Below are 17103 nucleotides of genomic sequence, written 5' to 3' on the forward strand. Positions count from 1 at the left end.
AGGAAATTAGCCCTACTCTTTAGCCACTGACGTTCTACCCTCTGGGTGTATTCGCTTCATGAAGGCCACTTTCTTATCTTTCGTCTTGTGACTGGACCTCCAGAGGAGACCTCCCCATCGCAGTTAGCTGGACCAAAGAAGGTCAAACCTACCAAAAAAGATTCTCTTCCGGGACCGAGGAACAATCTCCCCAAACTCAAGCCAAGTGGAGGTCCTCTTCAGAGTGCTCCAGTTCACACTGAGATGCCGCCCTGGCATCTGGTACCTGATGTGGGCACCTGTGTGTGCCCAGCACCAGCACAGCACCATCATGCCCAGTGAACAGCTGCCGCCATGTGGCTGAAGCTTGAGGGTGTGTGGCCTATAATAACGGGGGCTTCCTAGCTTGGTTCTCTGAGCACCTGATCACCCTCTCAGCTGGGATTTGCCACTCCCCCAGCCCAGCCATCTTCCCACAAACACCTCTACATCTACTCAACCACGATGGGCAATCTCAGAAATCCCAGGAGCTTGTGCAGGCAGGCAACGGGGGAAAGGGGCCCTGGAGCCACTCTGGCTTTGGTATTTATTGCATAGAAGTGGAATTCAGAAGATCCACCCGGATGGGTTCCCCTGGCCTCAGATCAAACGACCTGTGTTTGTCCCCAAGTCTCTGCCTTTGGCCCAACGTCTAGCGTCATCTCGTGTCGGATGCTCCCCCTGGCAGGATTTCCATGCCAGGAAACCAGCCCCCCTCAGCAGAAGCTAGAAACAACTTCATGTCAGTTTGGTTAGAAAAATCCATGTTCACAGCTTGTTAGTCATGCGAAAAAAGAGGTGAAAATAATACTACGGAACCAGGCTTCTCTCTTTCTTCTTCTGAAAAAAGGAATTAGAAATGTATTATGAGGGGCTCCTGAGTGGCTCAGTCGGTTGAGTTCCGACTCTTGATTTCGGCTCAGGTCATGATCGGGTCATAGGACTGAGCCTCGTGTTGGGCTCCATGTTGAGCATGGAGCCTGCTTAAGTTTCTCTCTCTCTCTCGCTCTCTCTCTCTCTCTCTCTCCCTCTCCCTCTTTGCCCCTCTCCCCTGATTGTGCGCCTATGCATGCACGTGCACACACACACACACTCTCTCTCTCTTTCAGATAAATAAGAACAAATGTAGATTTAAAAAAAAAGAAAGAAAGAGATGTTTTGTGAACCAAGGAAATTGTTCCACATTCTGCAACCAGCGGGGTGAAGACCAAAAATTTGAGTGTAGAAGAATGCTAATGTTTGAACTAGAATATTTTATTCTGTGTAAGTCATATATTTTAATCCTATTTTTTTAAATAACATTTCTCAATTTATATATGGAAACATATTTTTTAATTCCATAAATCCACCGTCTGGATAGCCTCTTTTTTTTTTTTTTTCTTTTTTTGTTAGATCAAAAGCAGGCTTATTTTATTTACACACAGAAAAACCTATTTACAACTCCAGGTGTGGATATGTACCTAGCAATACAGGAGACATTTGCTTCCACGTAGGCACTATATAAATTAAGATCATAAATATGAGAGGTAAGCCCCCCACTGAGGGCACAAAACAGCCTCTTATTGATCTTAAAACAAATTTTTTTTAATGTTTATTTAGAGAGAGTGCACGTGCATGCCGTGAGTGTGCACATGACACCACGCATGAGCGGGGATGGGGCAGAGAGAGGGAGACACAGACTCCAAAGCAGGCTCCAGGCTCTGGGCTGTCGGCACAGAGCCCGATGCGGGGCTCAAACTCGCAGACTGCAAGATCATGATCAGAGCTGAAGTCGGATGTTTACTGGACTGAGCCACCCAGGAGCCCCTGATCTTTTAAAAATAAAATTCATATGTATGCATTGAAAATCAACAGCACAGAGAGGTATAAAATGGGGAAAAAAAATCCCCTTTCCCCGACCACCCAATAACTGTCCATATCTCATGTATCCTTCCAGCAAAAAAGGTACACAATACCAGACACACCTGGGTGGCTCAGTCGGGTAAGTGCCCAACTTCAGCTCAGGCCATGATCTCACAGCTGGTGAGTTCAAGGCCCACATCAGGCTCTGTGCTAACAGCTCAGAGCCCGGAGCCTGCTTCAGATTCTGTGTGTGTCTCTCTCTCTGACCCTCCCCCACTTGTACTCTGTCTCTCTCTCAAAAAAATAAACATTAAAAACTTTTTTAAAAAAGAAAAGTGTACACAATACCAAAACTTTTACATATTTATATTATTTTTACTTAGAAGAGGTTATACTATGGACAATATACTAAACTGTGGTTTTTTAACCTACCCTACGATCTATGAAAGGTCTTTTCATATGAACACACGTAGATTTGCTTCATTCTTCTAATAGCTGCATAAATACCATTTTATGGCTGTGACATAATTTACTAAAACAGTCCCCTGTTGATGCAATTTTGGTTGCTTCCAGTTTTATTGCCATTCAAAACAAAGTTACAATGAATATCCTGTTCGTTTATCTTGGCTATTTCTACTTTACCTTGGCAAATCTATCCATAGGGCAAATTCAGACCAGTGTAATTGTTAGGTCCAAGGGCATGTATATTTAAATTTTGCTTTAACTACATTGCCAAATTGTCATAGAAAACCCCTAAAAACTTGTACTCTAATCATCAGTGTATGAAAGCAGCCATTTTCCGAAGTCCTCACTGACATCAGATAGTATCAACCTTTTGGTTTCCAACTACGTGGCCAGTTTAAAAAGGTACCTGGTTGTTTAGATTGCATTTACTTATATGTGAGAATGAGAATCTTTGCAGGATTGTGGCCACTTGTTTTCCTTTTTCTGTGAATAACCCATTGACATCGTTTGCTCATTTTCCCATAGGATTGTTCATCTCTTTTTCTGATTTATATGATCCCTCTGCAAATTAAGGAGCATAGGCCTTTGTGTGGCTTGTGTTTGGCAAATGCCTTTTTTCAGTTTGATATTTTTCCTGTGTTTGTTGGTATTTTGCCCACAGGAGTTGAGGCCTCCATTAACACTCTTTTCCTCGTAGCTACTAAATTCTGTGCTCTGTTCGCAAAGGGTGCGCCCGGCCTCTACTAATGAATACATTTGCCTACATTTTCTTGTAGAATTGTTACGATTTTAGTTTTTATGTTGACGTTTTTGAGCCATGTGGAACTGATTTTGGTATAAAGAATGAGATGGGAATTCGGTTTGAGATTTTCTCAAATGGTCGGCCAGCTCTTCCAATGTCTTTTGTCAGATGCCCACCCCCCCCCCGCCCTTCCGACCCTTGAAGAGCCACATGGCTCCATGTGGTCCCCAGAGTGGAGCCCATGTCAGTGCCACGTGGCTTTCCCCCAGGTCCGCCAGAGACACACCAGAAGGTCCCGTCAGCAGGATCCCGCAGAGGCCTCTGTCACCAGGGTGGGGGAGCAGCCGGGCTCCCGGAGATGGAAAGGACACCGCTGCTGTGCTAGACATGAGGGAACAATGGTCTCCTGTCCTGAGAGATAAGTGGACACGCATCCAGTGTCTTCCTCATGAAGGAGAAAGAGAAAGAGAAACCTCAGGGGAGAGTGTACTCACTATAGAAAGAAGAAACAGAGGGGCGCCTGTATTTCTGAAGACACACATTGATCCACACATGCTGCCCATGCATGCCACGCACACGTGTGTATACACACGCACCCACAAGCACACGTGCACCCTGACACATTCGTATGCACGTGCGCACACACTCACACTCCAGATACGCCCAGTGTCTCTGATAAGGGCACCCAGACTTCAAGAACCCTCTCAGTCACAGGAACTACAAGAGTGGTAAAGTCAATGTTTCTCAAATGATATCCAGATTCCTGTTAAAGGACAAAAAAATCTGGGAACCCCCCCCCCAAGATGTATCTGTAAGATCTTAATACAAGAAAAAGCAGGCAAGAAAGAGACCAAGACTTGTTCTATAAAGATCTCCCAATTGCAAAGTAACACATGTTTAAAACTGCTAGGGGCAGCTGGGTGGCTCAGTCGGTTGAACTTCTGACTTCAGCTCAGGTCATGATCTCGCGGTCGGTGAGTTCGAGCCCTGCGTCGGGCTCTGTGCTGACTGCTCAGAGGCTGGAGCCTGTTTCAGATTCTGTGTCTCCCTCTCTCTCTGACCCTCCCCCATTCATGCTCTGTCTCTCTCTGTCTCAAAAATAAATAAACGTTAAAAAAAAATTAAAACTGCTAAAAAGACCTAAGCCATCATTAAAATGAAAATGTGAATTGAAAAAATTTTCCCAGAATTAAAAGACCCAGAAGAACAGAGTCATAGACCCCTGGAGTGGTGTAGGGGTTTAAAAGAAAGGCTGGCGCTCTGGAAAACAGTGTGGAGTTTCCTCAAAAAATTAAAAATAGACCTGCCCTATGACCCAGCAATAGCACTGCTAGGAATTTACCCAAGGGATACAGGAGTACTGATGCATAGGGGCACTTGTACCCCAATGTTTATAGCAGCACTCTCAACAATAGCCAAATTATGGAAAGAGCCTAAATGTCCATCAACTGATGAATGGATAAAAAAAATTGTGGTTTATATACACAATGGAGTACTATGTGGCAATGAGAAAGAATGAAATATGGCCCTTTGTAGCAACATAGATGGAACTGGAGAGTGTTATGCTAAGTGAAATAAGCCATACAGAGAAAGACAGATACCATATGGTTTCACTCTTATGTGGATCCTGAGAAACTTAACAGAAACCCATGGGGGAGAGGAAGGAAGAAAAAAAAAAGAGGTTAGAGTGGGAGAGAGCCAAAGCATAAGAGACTCTTAAAAACTGAGAACAAACTGAGGGCTGATGGGGGGTGGGAGGGAAGGGAGGGTGGGTGATGGGTATTGAGGAGGGCACCTTTTGGGATGAGCACTGGGTGTTGTATGGAAACCAATTTGACAATAAACTTCATATATTGAAAAAAAAGAAAAAATAAAAAAATAAATTAAAATAAATTAAAAAATTAAAAAATAAAAGAAAGGCTGGGTTGGGGCACCTGGGTGGCTCAGTACATTGAGCATCCGACTCTTGGTTTTGGCTCAGCTCATGATCCCAGAGCTGTGGGATCAAGCCGCACGTCAGGCTCTGTGCTGAATGTGGAGTCTGCTTGAGATTCTGTCTGTCTGTCTGTCTGTCTCCCTCTGCCCCTCTCCCCTGCTCGTGCTCTCCCTCTAAAGTAAAAATACCAAAAATATTTTTAAAAAGAAAAAAGGAGGAAAAGCTGAGTGAAGGCATTATCATGCAGGTCTACAGGTTTTTTTCAAAATGTTTTGTTTATTTATTTATTTAGAGACGGAAAGAGCGAGCAAGGGCTAAGGAGGGGCAGAGAGAGGCAGAGAGAGAAGGAGGAGAGAGAATCCCAAGTAGGCTCTGCACTGTCAGCACAGAGCCTGATGCGGGGCTCGAACTCACAAACTGTGAGATCGTGACCTGAGCTGAAATCAAGAGTCAGTCACTTAACCAACTGAGCCACCAAGGGGCCCCTATGGAGTAAAGTAAGTCTCTCTCCAATTCTTCCCTATATTTCTGCCTCTCCTGTTTCAGCAGACCCGGGCTCCCAGCCACAAAATGGGATTCTCTCACCCTTTTCCCTTGTTCTGAATACCCTTTGAGTATTTCCAACGAAAACAGTTCATGATTTTTATTGGGAAATTTCTAAAATCATTATTATGAAAGTAGATATTTAGAAAATGCAGAATTTTTAAAACTCAAAGTCACACTCATACCCGGGGAGATAATATCTCTTTAAGTTGTGGTGAGCTGACTCGGGAGCTCTGTCTCCCCTCTCAGGTTGGATCTGTGAACAGGTTGGCCTGGGGGAGACCTTGTCCCGGTTTCTTGCGGTGTTCTCCCAGAAGGATTGTTTGATCTTTTCCGGAGAGCCCCTAGGTTACAGGGGGCTGGGGGCCCTCAGGGTGAGCAGCCCAGCAGGTGATTAGAGTTGGAAGGTACAGAAGGAGATCCCTGCTTCCTTCTTGGCTCTGTCCCCACCAGGCTGTGTGACCTCTGACAGAAAACCAGCCTCTCCAGGACCCGCACCCACCTGAAGAATGTGGCGGGGATGGTTCTCAGCTACATTAGGAGCCCGGGAGAATGAACCAGTCTAGACCAATGGAATAGGATGGAGACCCCAGAATTGGACTCACAAACGTATGGCCAACTAATCTTTGACAAAGCAGGAATGAGTATCCAATGGAAAAAAGACAGTCTCTTTAACACATGGTGCTGGGAGAACTGGACAGCGACATGCAGAAGAATGAAACTAGACCACTTTCTTACACCATTCACAAAAATTAACTCAAAATGGATGAAGGACCTGAATGTGAGACAGGAAGCCATCAAAACCCTAGAGGAGAAAGCAGGAAAAAAACATCTGACCTCAGCTGCAGCAATTTCTTGCTTGACATATCTCCAAAGGCAAGGGAATTAAAAGCAAAAATGAACTATTGGGACCTCATGAAGATAAAAATCTTCTGCGCTGCAAAGAAAACAGTCAACAAAACTAACAGGCAACCAACGGAATGGGAAAAGATATTTGCAAATGACATATCAGACAAAGGGCTAGTATCCAAAATCTATAAAGAACTCTCCAAATTCCACATCCAAAAAACCCAAATAATCCAGTGAAGAAGTGGGCATAAGACACAAATAGACACTTCTCTAAAGAAGACATCCAGATGGCCAACAGACACATGAAAAGATGCTCAACGTCACTCCTCATCAGGGAAATACAAATCAAAACCACACTGAGATACCACCTCACGCCGGTCAGAGTGGCAAAAATGAACAAATCAGGAGACTATAGATACTGGCGAGGATGTGGAGAAACGGGAACCCTCTTGCACTGTTGGGGGAATGCAAACTGGTGCAGCCGCTCTGGAAAACAGTGTGGAGTTTCCTCAAAAAATTAGAAATAGACCTACCCTATGACCCAGCAATAGCACTGCTAGGAATTTACCCAAGGGATACAGGAGTGCTGATGCATAGGGGCACTTGTACCCCAATGTTTATAGCAGCACTCTCAACAATAGCCAAATTACGGAAAGAGCCTAAATGTCCATCAGCTGACAAATGGTTAAAGAAGATGTGGTTTATATATACAATGGAATACGTGGCAATGAGAAAGAATGAAATCTGGCCATTTGCAGCTACGTGGATGGAACTGGAGGGTATTACGCTAAGTGAAATGTCAGGCAGAGAAAGCAGATACCATATGTTTTCACTCATATGTGGCTCTTGAGAAACTTAACAGAAGACCATGGGGGAGGGAGGGGGGAAAAAGTTACAGAGAGGGAGGGTGGCAAACCATAAGAGACTCTTAAATACTGAGAACAAACTGAGGGTTGATGGGAGGTGGGGGAGAGGGGAAAGCGGGTGATGGGCATTGAGGAGGGCACCTGCTGGGATGAGCACTGGGTGTCGTGTGGAAACCAATCTGACAAACCAATTAAATTATATTTAATATAAAAAAAGAAGTTTCGCACTCAGGGTCACACTTGCATGCCCGTGATGGCCCTCCCACCTCCTCCAGCTCCCTCCCCATTTTCCCTCCCACAGGTAATCCTGTCTCATAGGACCCAGACTAACACACTCATTATGTAAAATACAAATAATAAATGAGACCCAGCTTTCTGTCTGTTGCTACCTCATCAGAGATACAGACCGCACAGATGGTTATGAAACTTGCAGGACACATTTGGGACGGTCTGGCTTAAAATACAGGCTAAGTGACCCCCACAAAATTTATTTTGCAGGTCCGGGGGTCCCTCAAACAGTCGGGCCCTTATCCTTCAGGGAACTGAAGGCAAGACACAGCGGCAGACCCATGGGACGAGTGTCAAGAGAAGAGACAGAGAGAGATGTGCCTCCGAGCGAGCGAGCGGGCGGAGGCCTGAGCTGCCCGTACTGGCACTCCCAAGGGAGGAGCGGCCCCCGGTAGTGGATTCACAGTGGTCGCTGGTTGTCCCAAGGAATTCCAGGCAGCCCAGCTGTCACGTGTCCGTGTGGGCCCTGCAACAAGTCTGGAAGGACATGCGCCAACGCAGGGACAAGGAGTCTCTCTGGGGGTTGCCGTGATGGGGACACGTTCATGTTCCGTAATTTTAAATGCTTCAGAACGCTGTGATTAATCAGGAAAAAAAAAGGAGTTTTTTCTCGAAGTTATTAGAGACTATAGAAACAAGGGTGGTGGGGTGCCTGGGTGGCTCAGTCAGTTAAATGGCTGACTTTAGCTCAGGTCACAATCTCATGGTGCATGAGTTCGAGCCCTGCATCGGGCTCTGCACTGAGTGTGGAGCTTGCTGGGGATTCTCTTTCTTCCTCCCTCTCTCTGTCCCTTCCCCACTTGCGCTGTCCCTCTCTCTCAAATAAATAAACTTAAAAAAAATAAAAGAAAAAGAAACAAGGGTGGTGAGTGCGGCTGCAGTACTTGGGGTGAGCGCCATGGAGACGGGAGGGTTAGGCTGGGTCTCTGAGGAAGGATACAGAAGGACACTAACCTCACGTGCCCTACGAGGTTGGCGTAAAGTTGCATTCATGACCATGAGGACCCTGGATCTGAGGAAAGGACAACAAAGCTGATGTATGAACTTGACTAAGGCCATCACTTGGAGCCCAGGGGGAACAACTGGTCCAGGCTGGACAGAGCAGGGCACAGTGGGATCAGGACCAACCAGTCCCTAAGGTTTTTCTTTATCTCAGAAGTCACCCTGGGCTGAGTGAGGAAGCCAGAGAGACGAAGATTGAGGAGAAGCCTGAGTAGCTGGGGTCTGGCCACCTCACCCACCCTGGCCCAGGCTCCATGCCCAAGGACCACTGATCTGGGACCCCAGGAACAGACCCATGGGCTCCTCTGACAGCCTCGCTCCTCTCCCCAAGCTGGGCTGCCAATGTCAGAAGTGGGGGTCAGTAGGACAGCTACAGGGTGGACAGCAGGCAAGGAGAAGGGAAAGATAGAAAGAAGAGGCAGCAACAGTGAGAGACAGAGACAGAAAGACCCCCAGAAAGACACAGAGGGACACAAAGAGTCACACACACACACACACACACATACACTATGGTAGAATCAGAGAGAGACAGAGACAGAATGAGAGACAGAGAAAGAAAGGGAGAGAGACAGAGATTAGGGCAGGACCCACATTCTACTCACTGGCTTCCTAGGAGCAAACAGGGAGGCAGGTGCAGGCCAAGTGGCCAGCAGAGATGACAGAGCCTGAGATGAAATGAGAGCTTCTGGGAATCACTATCCCAGAGAACAAACACTTGCTGTCACTGGCTATGCACACAGCACCGTGCTAGACGCTGCAGAGAACCAGCTGTAGTCCAGATCCCTGCCCTGATTGGGAGATCCACACCCCACCCCTGAGGAAGATCAATAACAGGCCGAGGCAGCCGTTCAGGGGCCAGAGGGGAGGTAGAGGCTCCCACAGGGCTGAGGTCACCAGGGGCGGGGCTTGGTGACCAGGCTGCGTTTGAGCTGCCTCTTGAAGAGCAGGTGGGAGGAAGGGGCAAGGGTGTTGGGTGGGGAGGATGTGGAGGTAGGAAGGCACATCTGGGTACAATTAGGAGGGCCTTGAATGCCAAGCTAAGGAAGCTGAGGGAGCCCCTGGTCACACTTGAGCAGGTGAGTGATGTAGGAGAAGCTGTGCTTTAGAGATACCTGGGCCGGTCGGGTGCCAGACCTGGGGACAGTGGAATAAAATGGAAAAGAAGGTGGCAGGCATCCACTGACTCCTCCAATCCCCTCTCATGACACCTCCTGTCTGATGCCACAGTCCAGCAACCCCACACTGCTGGCCCACACCAGGCTGCTTCTCACCTCCATGCCTTTGCCCATACGGGACCCTCTGCCAGGAAGGCCTTCCCCTTCCACAAGCCCTAACCCAGCAAACGTTAAAACACGGTTTGGGCTCTTCTCAAGGGTCTTCTCTTCCAGTCAGTCTTCAGGCAGGGTGAGGTGCCCCCTGGCTCCTCCCAGAGTGAAAGCCAACATGAAATCTACCTGGACTCAGCGGAGCCCAATCGTGTTTTTGACTAAGTCTGGAAAATATAATTGGCCTCATCGGCACTGTTGCCTTACCACGCCCAGAATTTGCCTGTCCCCCACACAAAGCCCCACCAGCTGTCAGGCTTAGTATCCAAACCCTGAAGAGAGGAAGGAATGGGCAGGGGAGGGTGGAGTGACAGGCGGGGAACATTTGCCTAAGGGTGCTTTGAGCTGGCAGTGACTTCCCTCCAGAGTGGAGGGGAGTGGCACTGGGGCACAGCCGGGACTGGAGCTGGGGGGGGTGGCGCTTTGCGGAGAGAGCCTGCGACTGCCTCACATCTTTGGCGTCTTTGGAGGGACACCAGAGGCTGGGCTGGGGGCTGAACGTCACCCCCTCCTTGTCCCCTCAGGCCTTTGGAAGAGAAGACCCTCCTCTGCACCTCAGGCTTGCCCCTAGAGTGGCCTGGGTTTGGCCAGGAAGGTGGCCGAAGCCTCGCTGCTACCCCCCGACCCACGGCTGCCCACCATCCCCAGGCCAGAGCCATGGAAAAGTTCCGTGTGCTCTTCCAGCACTTCCAGTCCAGCTCAGAGTCAGTGATGAATGGCATCTGCCTGCTGCTGGCCGCGGTCACCGTCAAGCTGTACTCCTCCTTCGACTTCAATTGCCCCTGCCTGGCACGCTACAATGCCCTCTATGGCCTGGGCCTGCTGCTGACACCCCCACTTGCCCTTTTCTTCTGTGGCCTCCTTGCCAACCGGCAGTCCGTGGTGATGGTTGAGGAGTGGTGCCGGCCTGTGGGGCACCGGAGGAAGGACCCTGGCATCATCAGGTACGGTCCCACACCACCCAGCTACCCCTGGGCACGGTCAGGGGTCTCCCCACTCAGACGCTACCGGTGACTCCCCAAGCCTGATGATCCTCCTGGCTCCCCAACCCACCCCCAAGCAGGGAAACATCAACCCACAGAGACTCACTAGCCAGTTTCCGGTGTGGAAACGGATGTTTCCGTTCCTGTCATTTGTCGCCCTTCTACGGCCAGTGCAGGATTCCTAAGAATTGCCCAGGTCACGTCTGTTCTCTGGCCACGAGTTACAACTCCGCACATACGTGAAGGGCCATCTCGTGACACGCACAGCCAGTGCTCACATGTGGTAGGAGGCGTGACCGGCTGCAAGGCTGCATTCCGTCTCCTGTAAGTCCTCTGGGGGCAAGGACCTCACCTGTTATACCGCGGTGTCCTCAAAGCCTCACACCTGCTTGGTGCCGTATATCGAAACCCGTCAATGGAAGTCCGTAACAAGTACTCAGTTCTACCTTCTGACCACACCGCCCCCAGAAAACGCCAGAGCCACCCTTATCTACGATGTATTTATAATTCCCTGCTGGGTAGGCCATGCCCACATATACACAGCCCAGCACATGTCATTTCATGCTTTGTATACAGTCCAAGTCAGAGACAGCACCTGCCTGCTGTGCACAGGGGCCCCTGCTTCGGGGTGCCCGGGGATCCGTGCTCCCGGTGATTCTGCCACGCGGGGAGGGTCATACGCATAGCTGTGCCCTTTGCCTTTTCCTCCAGGACCCAGTGAATACAGCTCTACTGGGCTCTTGTCCTGTGACCCACACGCAACCTCCCGAAGGGCGGAAGGGCAGAAGAGACCCTTTGGGGACAGTGAGAGGGTGGGCTTCTGGACCTGGAGGGAGGTGTGCGAGGCGCTGCCTCTGGAAGCGTTATTGGGTAGGGCTGTCTTACTTTAGACTCCCCCACAAAAGCAGCTCTGGGGAGAGTGTGGTAATGAGTGGGCAACTGGGGTCATTCCTTCTGGGGAGCTTCTGAGAACACAGGTAGAACACACCTCAGAATTGTCCCGCTGAGAGTCTAGGTCTTTACCCACCAGGCCTGTCCCTGTGGCTTGAAGGTTGGTTGGGGTTGTTAACTCTCCTGGCTTTCAGCTTTCCGCTCTGGAAGCAGAGACTCCTCCGAAGCCCTTCGGCAGAGCCTGGAAGGTAGTCGAGATCAGACACCAGAGGAAAGGAACTACTCACTAAAGATGTTAGTGCCTCCGGCAAGGGCAGGGCACCAACAGAGCCTGCTACAAGGCCTAGAGTAGGAGGCATAAGAGCTTCCCAGCGTTCCAGTCCCAGGACTGCTGGTCGGGACTTTCCTGACCTCCCGGGGCCCCAGCCCTCCTTCCTCCCTGCCCTCTGCTGCTGGGACCTCTGCAGGGGGAGCTGCAGCCATTTCTTTGATGTAACCTCAGCTGGCATTTCCCAGCCCTCCTGGGAAGTCCATCCTGGCATCTCTCCTGTAGCCTTCCTGCTGCAGCTGAGTTCCAGCTGCCTCTGCGACCCCTCCCTTCCTCTGTCCCTAGGTATATGTGCTCCTCTGTGCTGCAGCGAGCGCTGGCTGCCCCCCTTGTCTGGATCCTCCTGGCCCTCCTCGACGGGAAGTGCTTCGTGTGTGCCTTCAGCAGCTCCGTGGACCCCGAAAAGTTTCTGGACTTTGCCAACATGACCCCCAGCCAGGTGCAGCTTTTCCTGGCCAAGGTGCCCTGCAAGGAGGATGAGCTGGTCAGGGACAGCCCCGCGAGAAAGGCAGTGTCTCGCTACCTACGATGCCTGTCACAGGTAATTCGGGTGGTTCTCTCCCAGCCCCAGAAAATATCCCGCATTGGTTCGGAGGGCTGTGGGGTGAGGAGGTACAAATGGTTTCCTGTGGCCCCTCCCCACTGCTAGAAACACAACTAAGGAGCAGGTGGTCCCCAGAAGGATTAGGAGCGTGATCCACATACAGGACACTGTTGGGCCTTAAGAAGTGGGCACTTTGCCTTCAATGCCAACTCACCCCAGGGCAGACACCAGGTTCCCATACCCTCCAGGAGTCAGCTAGTTCCATCCCCAGGAGTCTAGATGACAGGAAAGCACTGGAGATACACTGCTCTGCCCTGCCCCACCCCCACCCTTTTACACACGTTCTTCCCACCCCATACACACATTCTTCCCACCCCTCAGAAATAATACTAATCACCATTTATTGAGCACTTATGTGTCAGGCACCGTGTTAAGTATGTCATGTGCATTAGTTCACTTAATTCTCAGAACAACCCTATGAGGCGGGTGCAATCCTTATCATCCCGTTTCACAGATGAGGAAACTAAGCTTCTGGGAGTTTAGTTCACAGGTCCAAGCCGCACGGCTCCTAAGAGGCAGGGCAGGGATCTGAAGTGTCGTCACACCTCTGAACCACCTCCCTGCAATGCAGGCCCTCCCCCAGATGCCTGGTTCCCCACACTGGCACCCACTCCTTCACCCTGGAGGCAGACCCCAGTCCCACCCCTAGCCCAGACTCCAGATTCCACCACCACCTCTCCCAGAGCCCCAGTTGGGCTGTGTTCCCCCCAAAAGCGTTTACACGAACCCACGACATACAATGCATCACTGGGGCTACAGGGAATAAAAACACAAACAAGCCCTTTGTGAGAACCAAGGCAGACTCATGGCAAATGCAGGTCAATGCATGATGGAGAGGGGACCAGTACTCAGGACACATTTGATCCAGGGTCAGACTCTACCTTAGCCACATTACTCCCCCTCCGGGAGTACTAAACTATAGTCTCCCCTATAGTTGATTCAGTCCCCTCCACGTGGATGGGCCCTGCAGGCTTAAATTCTCTGGGCTCTTGCTAGTTCACAGGAAAGAGTGTAGAACTTGCAATCAGACCAGGGTTTGAGTCCTGACTCAGATGTAGGCTATCAGGCACATTAAATGTTCCTTGTGTGTAAAACACTCACACGACTATTTTAAACTGGTAGGTGGAAGGGAGGATCCTGAGAGAGGTCAAATAAGAGAGCTGTGTAAACCACATCCACAAATGATAAGGACTCAAATATGTCTTTGTGGCTTAGAGGAGTGATTTCTCTGCCTGTCCCAGGAGCACACAGTTTCTCTGTGTGTCTTAAGTGAGGCCTTGGAGAGACTAAAGCTTTCGGCAGGCAGAGAGGAGGGAGAGGTGCCAGGCCAGTGTGGGATCCAGACTCAAGGAACTCTTCAAATTTTCCTCACACTTGTCCTAGAACACTGCTCCCTGTTCATATCCTATATAAATTTACTCATCCTTCACATCTCAGCCTCAATCTCACTATTCCCTAAGCCCTCAAGTTCAGGTTGGGTTTCCCTCCTCTGTATTCCCATGACCTCCTATACATCCCAGAACATGGCATTCAGCCAATCTATCACCAATTTCATTGTTTCCTCCACAAGTGTGCATTCTATGAGAGCAAAGACTGGGTCCCCAGTGCCTCTCCCAAAATATAGGATGGATGGCTGCATAGATGCGATGGATAAGCATGTGTGAGGACTGATGAAGGACTGGATCAAAAAACAAAAGGATGATGGATGGATGGATGGATGGATGGTGGATGGAAGGATGGTGGGTTGATGGATGGATGGTGGGTGGGTGGGTGGATGGATGGATGGATGGTGGATGGAAGGATGGTGGGTTGATGGATGGATGGTGGGTGGGTGGGTGGATGGATGGATGGATGGTGGGTGGGTGGATGGATGGATGGATGGTGGGTGGGTGGATGGATGGATTGATGGGAATGTAAGGGAGGCAAAATTTTGCCTCCACCCATCTTAGGTTTTCAACTGACACTCTATCAAAAGACAAATTAACAGAAGGAAAACACAATTTATTAATCTGTGCAGTGCACATCACGTGGAAGAAACCTAAAACAAAGAAAGAGTAACTCAAAGTGGTGGCTTAGAACTTCAACTTATCTAGCATCTTCAACAAAGAGCAATACCTTTGCAGAGCAATGGCAGGACAAAGGAGAGCCACGTTAGTCTCCAAGGGCGGAAACTGTGGGAAAGTAAACACATGAGGAAACTAATGGAGTAAGGTTTGTTGGCAGATTCCTCTGGTGCTGTCTCCGGGCTGATAAGAGTTGTCTCCCAGTAAAAGGAGAATGTATTTCCTGCCTTTAGGCAGAAAAGAGAAGGGTCTAGAGAACTGTTCCTATGTTGCTGCTTCTTAATTGTCTTCGTTCAAGATACTTTTTGTGTCAAAGAGGCATATGTTGGGGTGACGTATTCTGGCTTCCTTCCAGAGGAACGTTTGGAGGATGAACGGTGGGAGGGTGGATAGACAAACAGAAGAAAGGATGAGAGTACGGGAACATGAATGGATGGGCAGGAGGACGTATGACGCACAGATGGAAGGACAGTCGCAAGGATGGCTGGATGGGAAGCTGACAGGTACATAGCCAAGTAAGAGATCGATGACTGGATGGATGGGTAGAGAAATAGTTGGACAGACGGATGGACACAAGAATGAGATCGAATGAAAGCGAGGACGGGTGGAGGTGGTTGGAAGGACGGATGACTAAATGGGAACACGGACAGATTTGGGGAGAGATGGGGGGTAAGTAAAGGGAGAGACTTTGGAACACCCTTGCCACACTGTATAGCACCTGGCCTCTCTTCGCCCAACCTGGTGCCCCTCCCCTCGCCCCTCCCCTCCAGGCCATCGGCTGGAGTATCACCCTGCTGCTGATCATCCTGGCTTTCCTGGGCCGCTGCCTGAGGCCCTGCTTCGATCAGACGGTCTTCCTGCAGCGCAGATACTGGAGCAACTACGTGGACCTGGAGCAGAAGCTCTTCGACGAGACGTGCTGTGAGCATGCGCGGGACTTCGCGCACCGCTGCGTGCTGCACTTCTTTGCCAACATGCAGAGCGAGATGCGGGCACGGGGGCTGCGCCGGGACACCGCGGACAGGGACCCCGAGCCCCCCGAGACGCCCGGGCCCCGCGATGGCCTGGACGGCGGCGGAAGCGGGAAGGCCCACCTGCGTGCCGTTTGCAGCCGGGAGCAGGTGGACCGCCTCCTGAGCACCTGGTACTCCAGCAAACCGCCACTCGACCTCCTGGCATCCCCTGGGATCTGGGGGGGGAGGGGAGGGCTCAACCACCGCGCCCTCACGGTGGCCCCAGGCACCAGGCTGTCCCAGCACACCGGCGTGTAGGGACCCCAGCAGTGTCCCCTCGTGAAATGCCCGCACTGAAAACGGTCTGGGGGATTTCCAGGCGGTGCTGACCCCAAGCAGGGCAACCTAACCCTTGCTGGCCTCCTTCCCCCAAATAGCCCAATCTCTAGCCTAGTTTCAGGGTGTGGCCTCCCATGTGCTCCAAAGCAGTGTTCACAAACTTCAGTGAGCTCACTGTTCACCTGGGCTCTTGTTAAATGCAGATTCTGATTCAGTGCATCCAGAGCTGGGTCTGAGATTGCATTTCTATCTTGCTGCCAGGCCACACCGACACGTGTGAACTAGCAAGAGCCTAATAGAGCTAAGTAGCAAGAGTCTAAATAGATCTGCCATGAATTCTGGGTCCTAGATGTCCAGATCCTAAATTTAAAAATAATAATAACATTGGGGCGCCTGGGTGGCTCAGTCAGTTAAGCGTCCGACTTTAGCTCAGGTCATGATCTCACGGTTAGTGAGTTCGAGCCCTGCATCAGACCCTGCTTCAGATTCTGTGTCTCCCTCTCTCTCTGCCCCTCCCCTGCTTGTTCTCTATCTCTCTCTCAAAAATGAACAAGCATTAAAAGATAATAATAATAATAATAATAATATAATAACATCTAACATGCTTAAATGGTACTACATGGCAGGCGTTGTTCTTACATCTACAGCTCATTTAATACTCATGATAACCTAATGAAGTAGGAAGATTATTAGCCCCATTTTAGAGGAGAAAACTGAGGCCTAAAGAGGTTGAGTTGCCTGAGGCCATCCATGTAGGGGCTGGAATTTTATCCCAGAAGTCTGGCTGCTACATAGAGTCTAAGCTGCTGTATTCCTCGACCCTCTAAATAGTTTGTGTGTTTGTTTTCAGCGCTCTGGCTGGGTTTCCTGCAGCTTCCACCAAGTTTGTCTGAGTAAGCACTAGCAAGCTCCAGATGTGTGGTATATGGACCAGATCTGAAAATCAGGGCGGGGGTGGACCCAGACACCCCCACGCTGAACATGCACCCCAGGTGATTCGATTAAGTTGCAATGTTTAAGAACTTCTGCCCTAAGTTTGAGTATGGAGTCTGGCTGGGAAGGAAAA

The 17103-nt window shown here is 49.9% G+C and overlaps 1 protein-coding gene across 2 annotated transcripts; it reads left to right on the plus strand.

The window, feature by feature from the left end:
• The first annotated feature begins 9394 nt into the window (after positions 1-9394).
• Positions 9395-16570, plus strand: CALHM3 (calcium homeostasis modulator 3). Of its 2 annotated transcripts, XM_060641046.3 has the most exons (4): positions 9395-9498; positions 10401-10820; positions 12364-12619; positions 15516-16570. In XM_060641046.3, the coding sequence occupies exons 2-4, from the start codon at positions 10534-10536 to the stop codon at positions 16014-16016; spliced, it is 1044 nt and encodes a 347-aa protein (XP_060497029.2). In that variant the 5' UTR covers positions 9395-9498; positions 10401-10533; the 3' UTR covers positions 16017-16570. The 2 variants fall into 2 exon arrangements, with proteins under 2 accessions (XP_060497029.2, XP_081646594.1); XM_081790468.1 differs by lacking the exon at positions 9395-9498 and having other exon boundaries at positions 10290-10820.
• The last annotated feature ends 533 nt before the right edge of the window (positions 16571-17103 follow it).

This window comes from Panthera onca, chromosome D2 (assembly GCF_046562875.1).
Source record: "Panthera onca isolate mPanOnc1 chromosome D2, mPanOnc1 haplotype 2, whole genome shotgun sequence".
Lineage (NCBI taxonomy): Eukaryota > Metazoa > Chordata > Mammalia > Carnivora > Felidae > Panthera > Panthera onca.

Bases quoted from the DNA above. Each gene is read 5' to 3' on its own strand.
- CALHM3 (XM_060641046.3), top strand. From the start codon at position 10,534: ATGGAAAAGTTCCGTGTGCTCTTCCAGCACTTCCAGTCCAGCTCAGAG. The intron at 10,821-12,363 runs GTACGGTCCCAC...CTCTGTCCCTAG, and splicing joins AAGGACCCTGGCATCATCAG to GTATATGTGCTCCTCTGTGC. The intron at 12,620-15,515 runs GTAATTCGGGTG...CCTCCCCTCCAG, and splicing joins ACCTACGATGCCTGTCACAG to GCCATCGGCTGGAGTATCAC.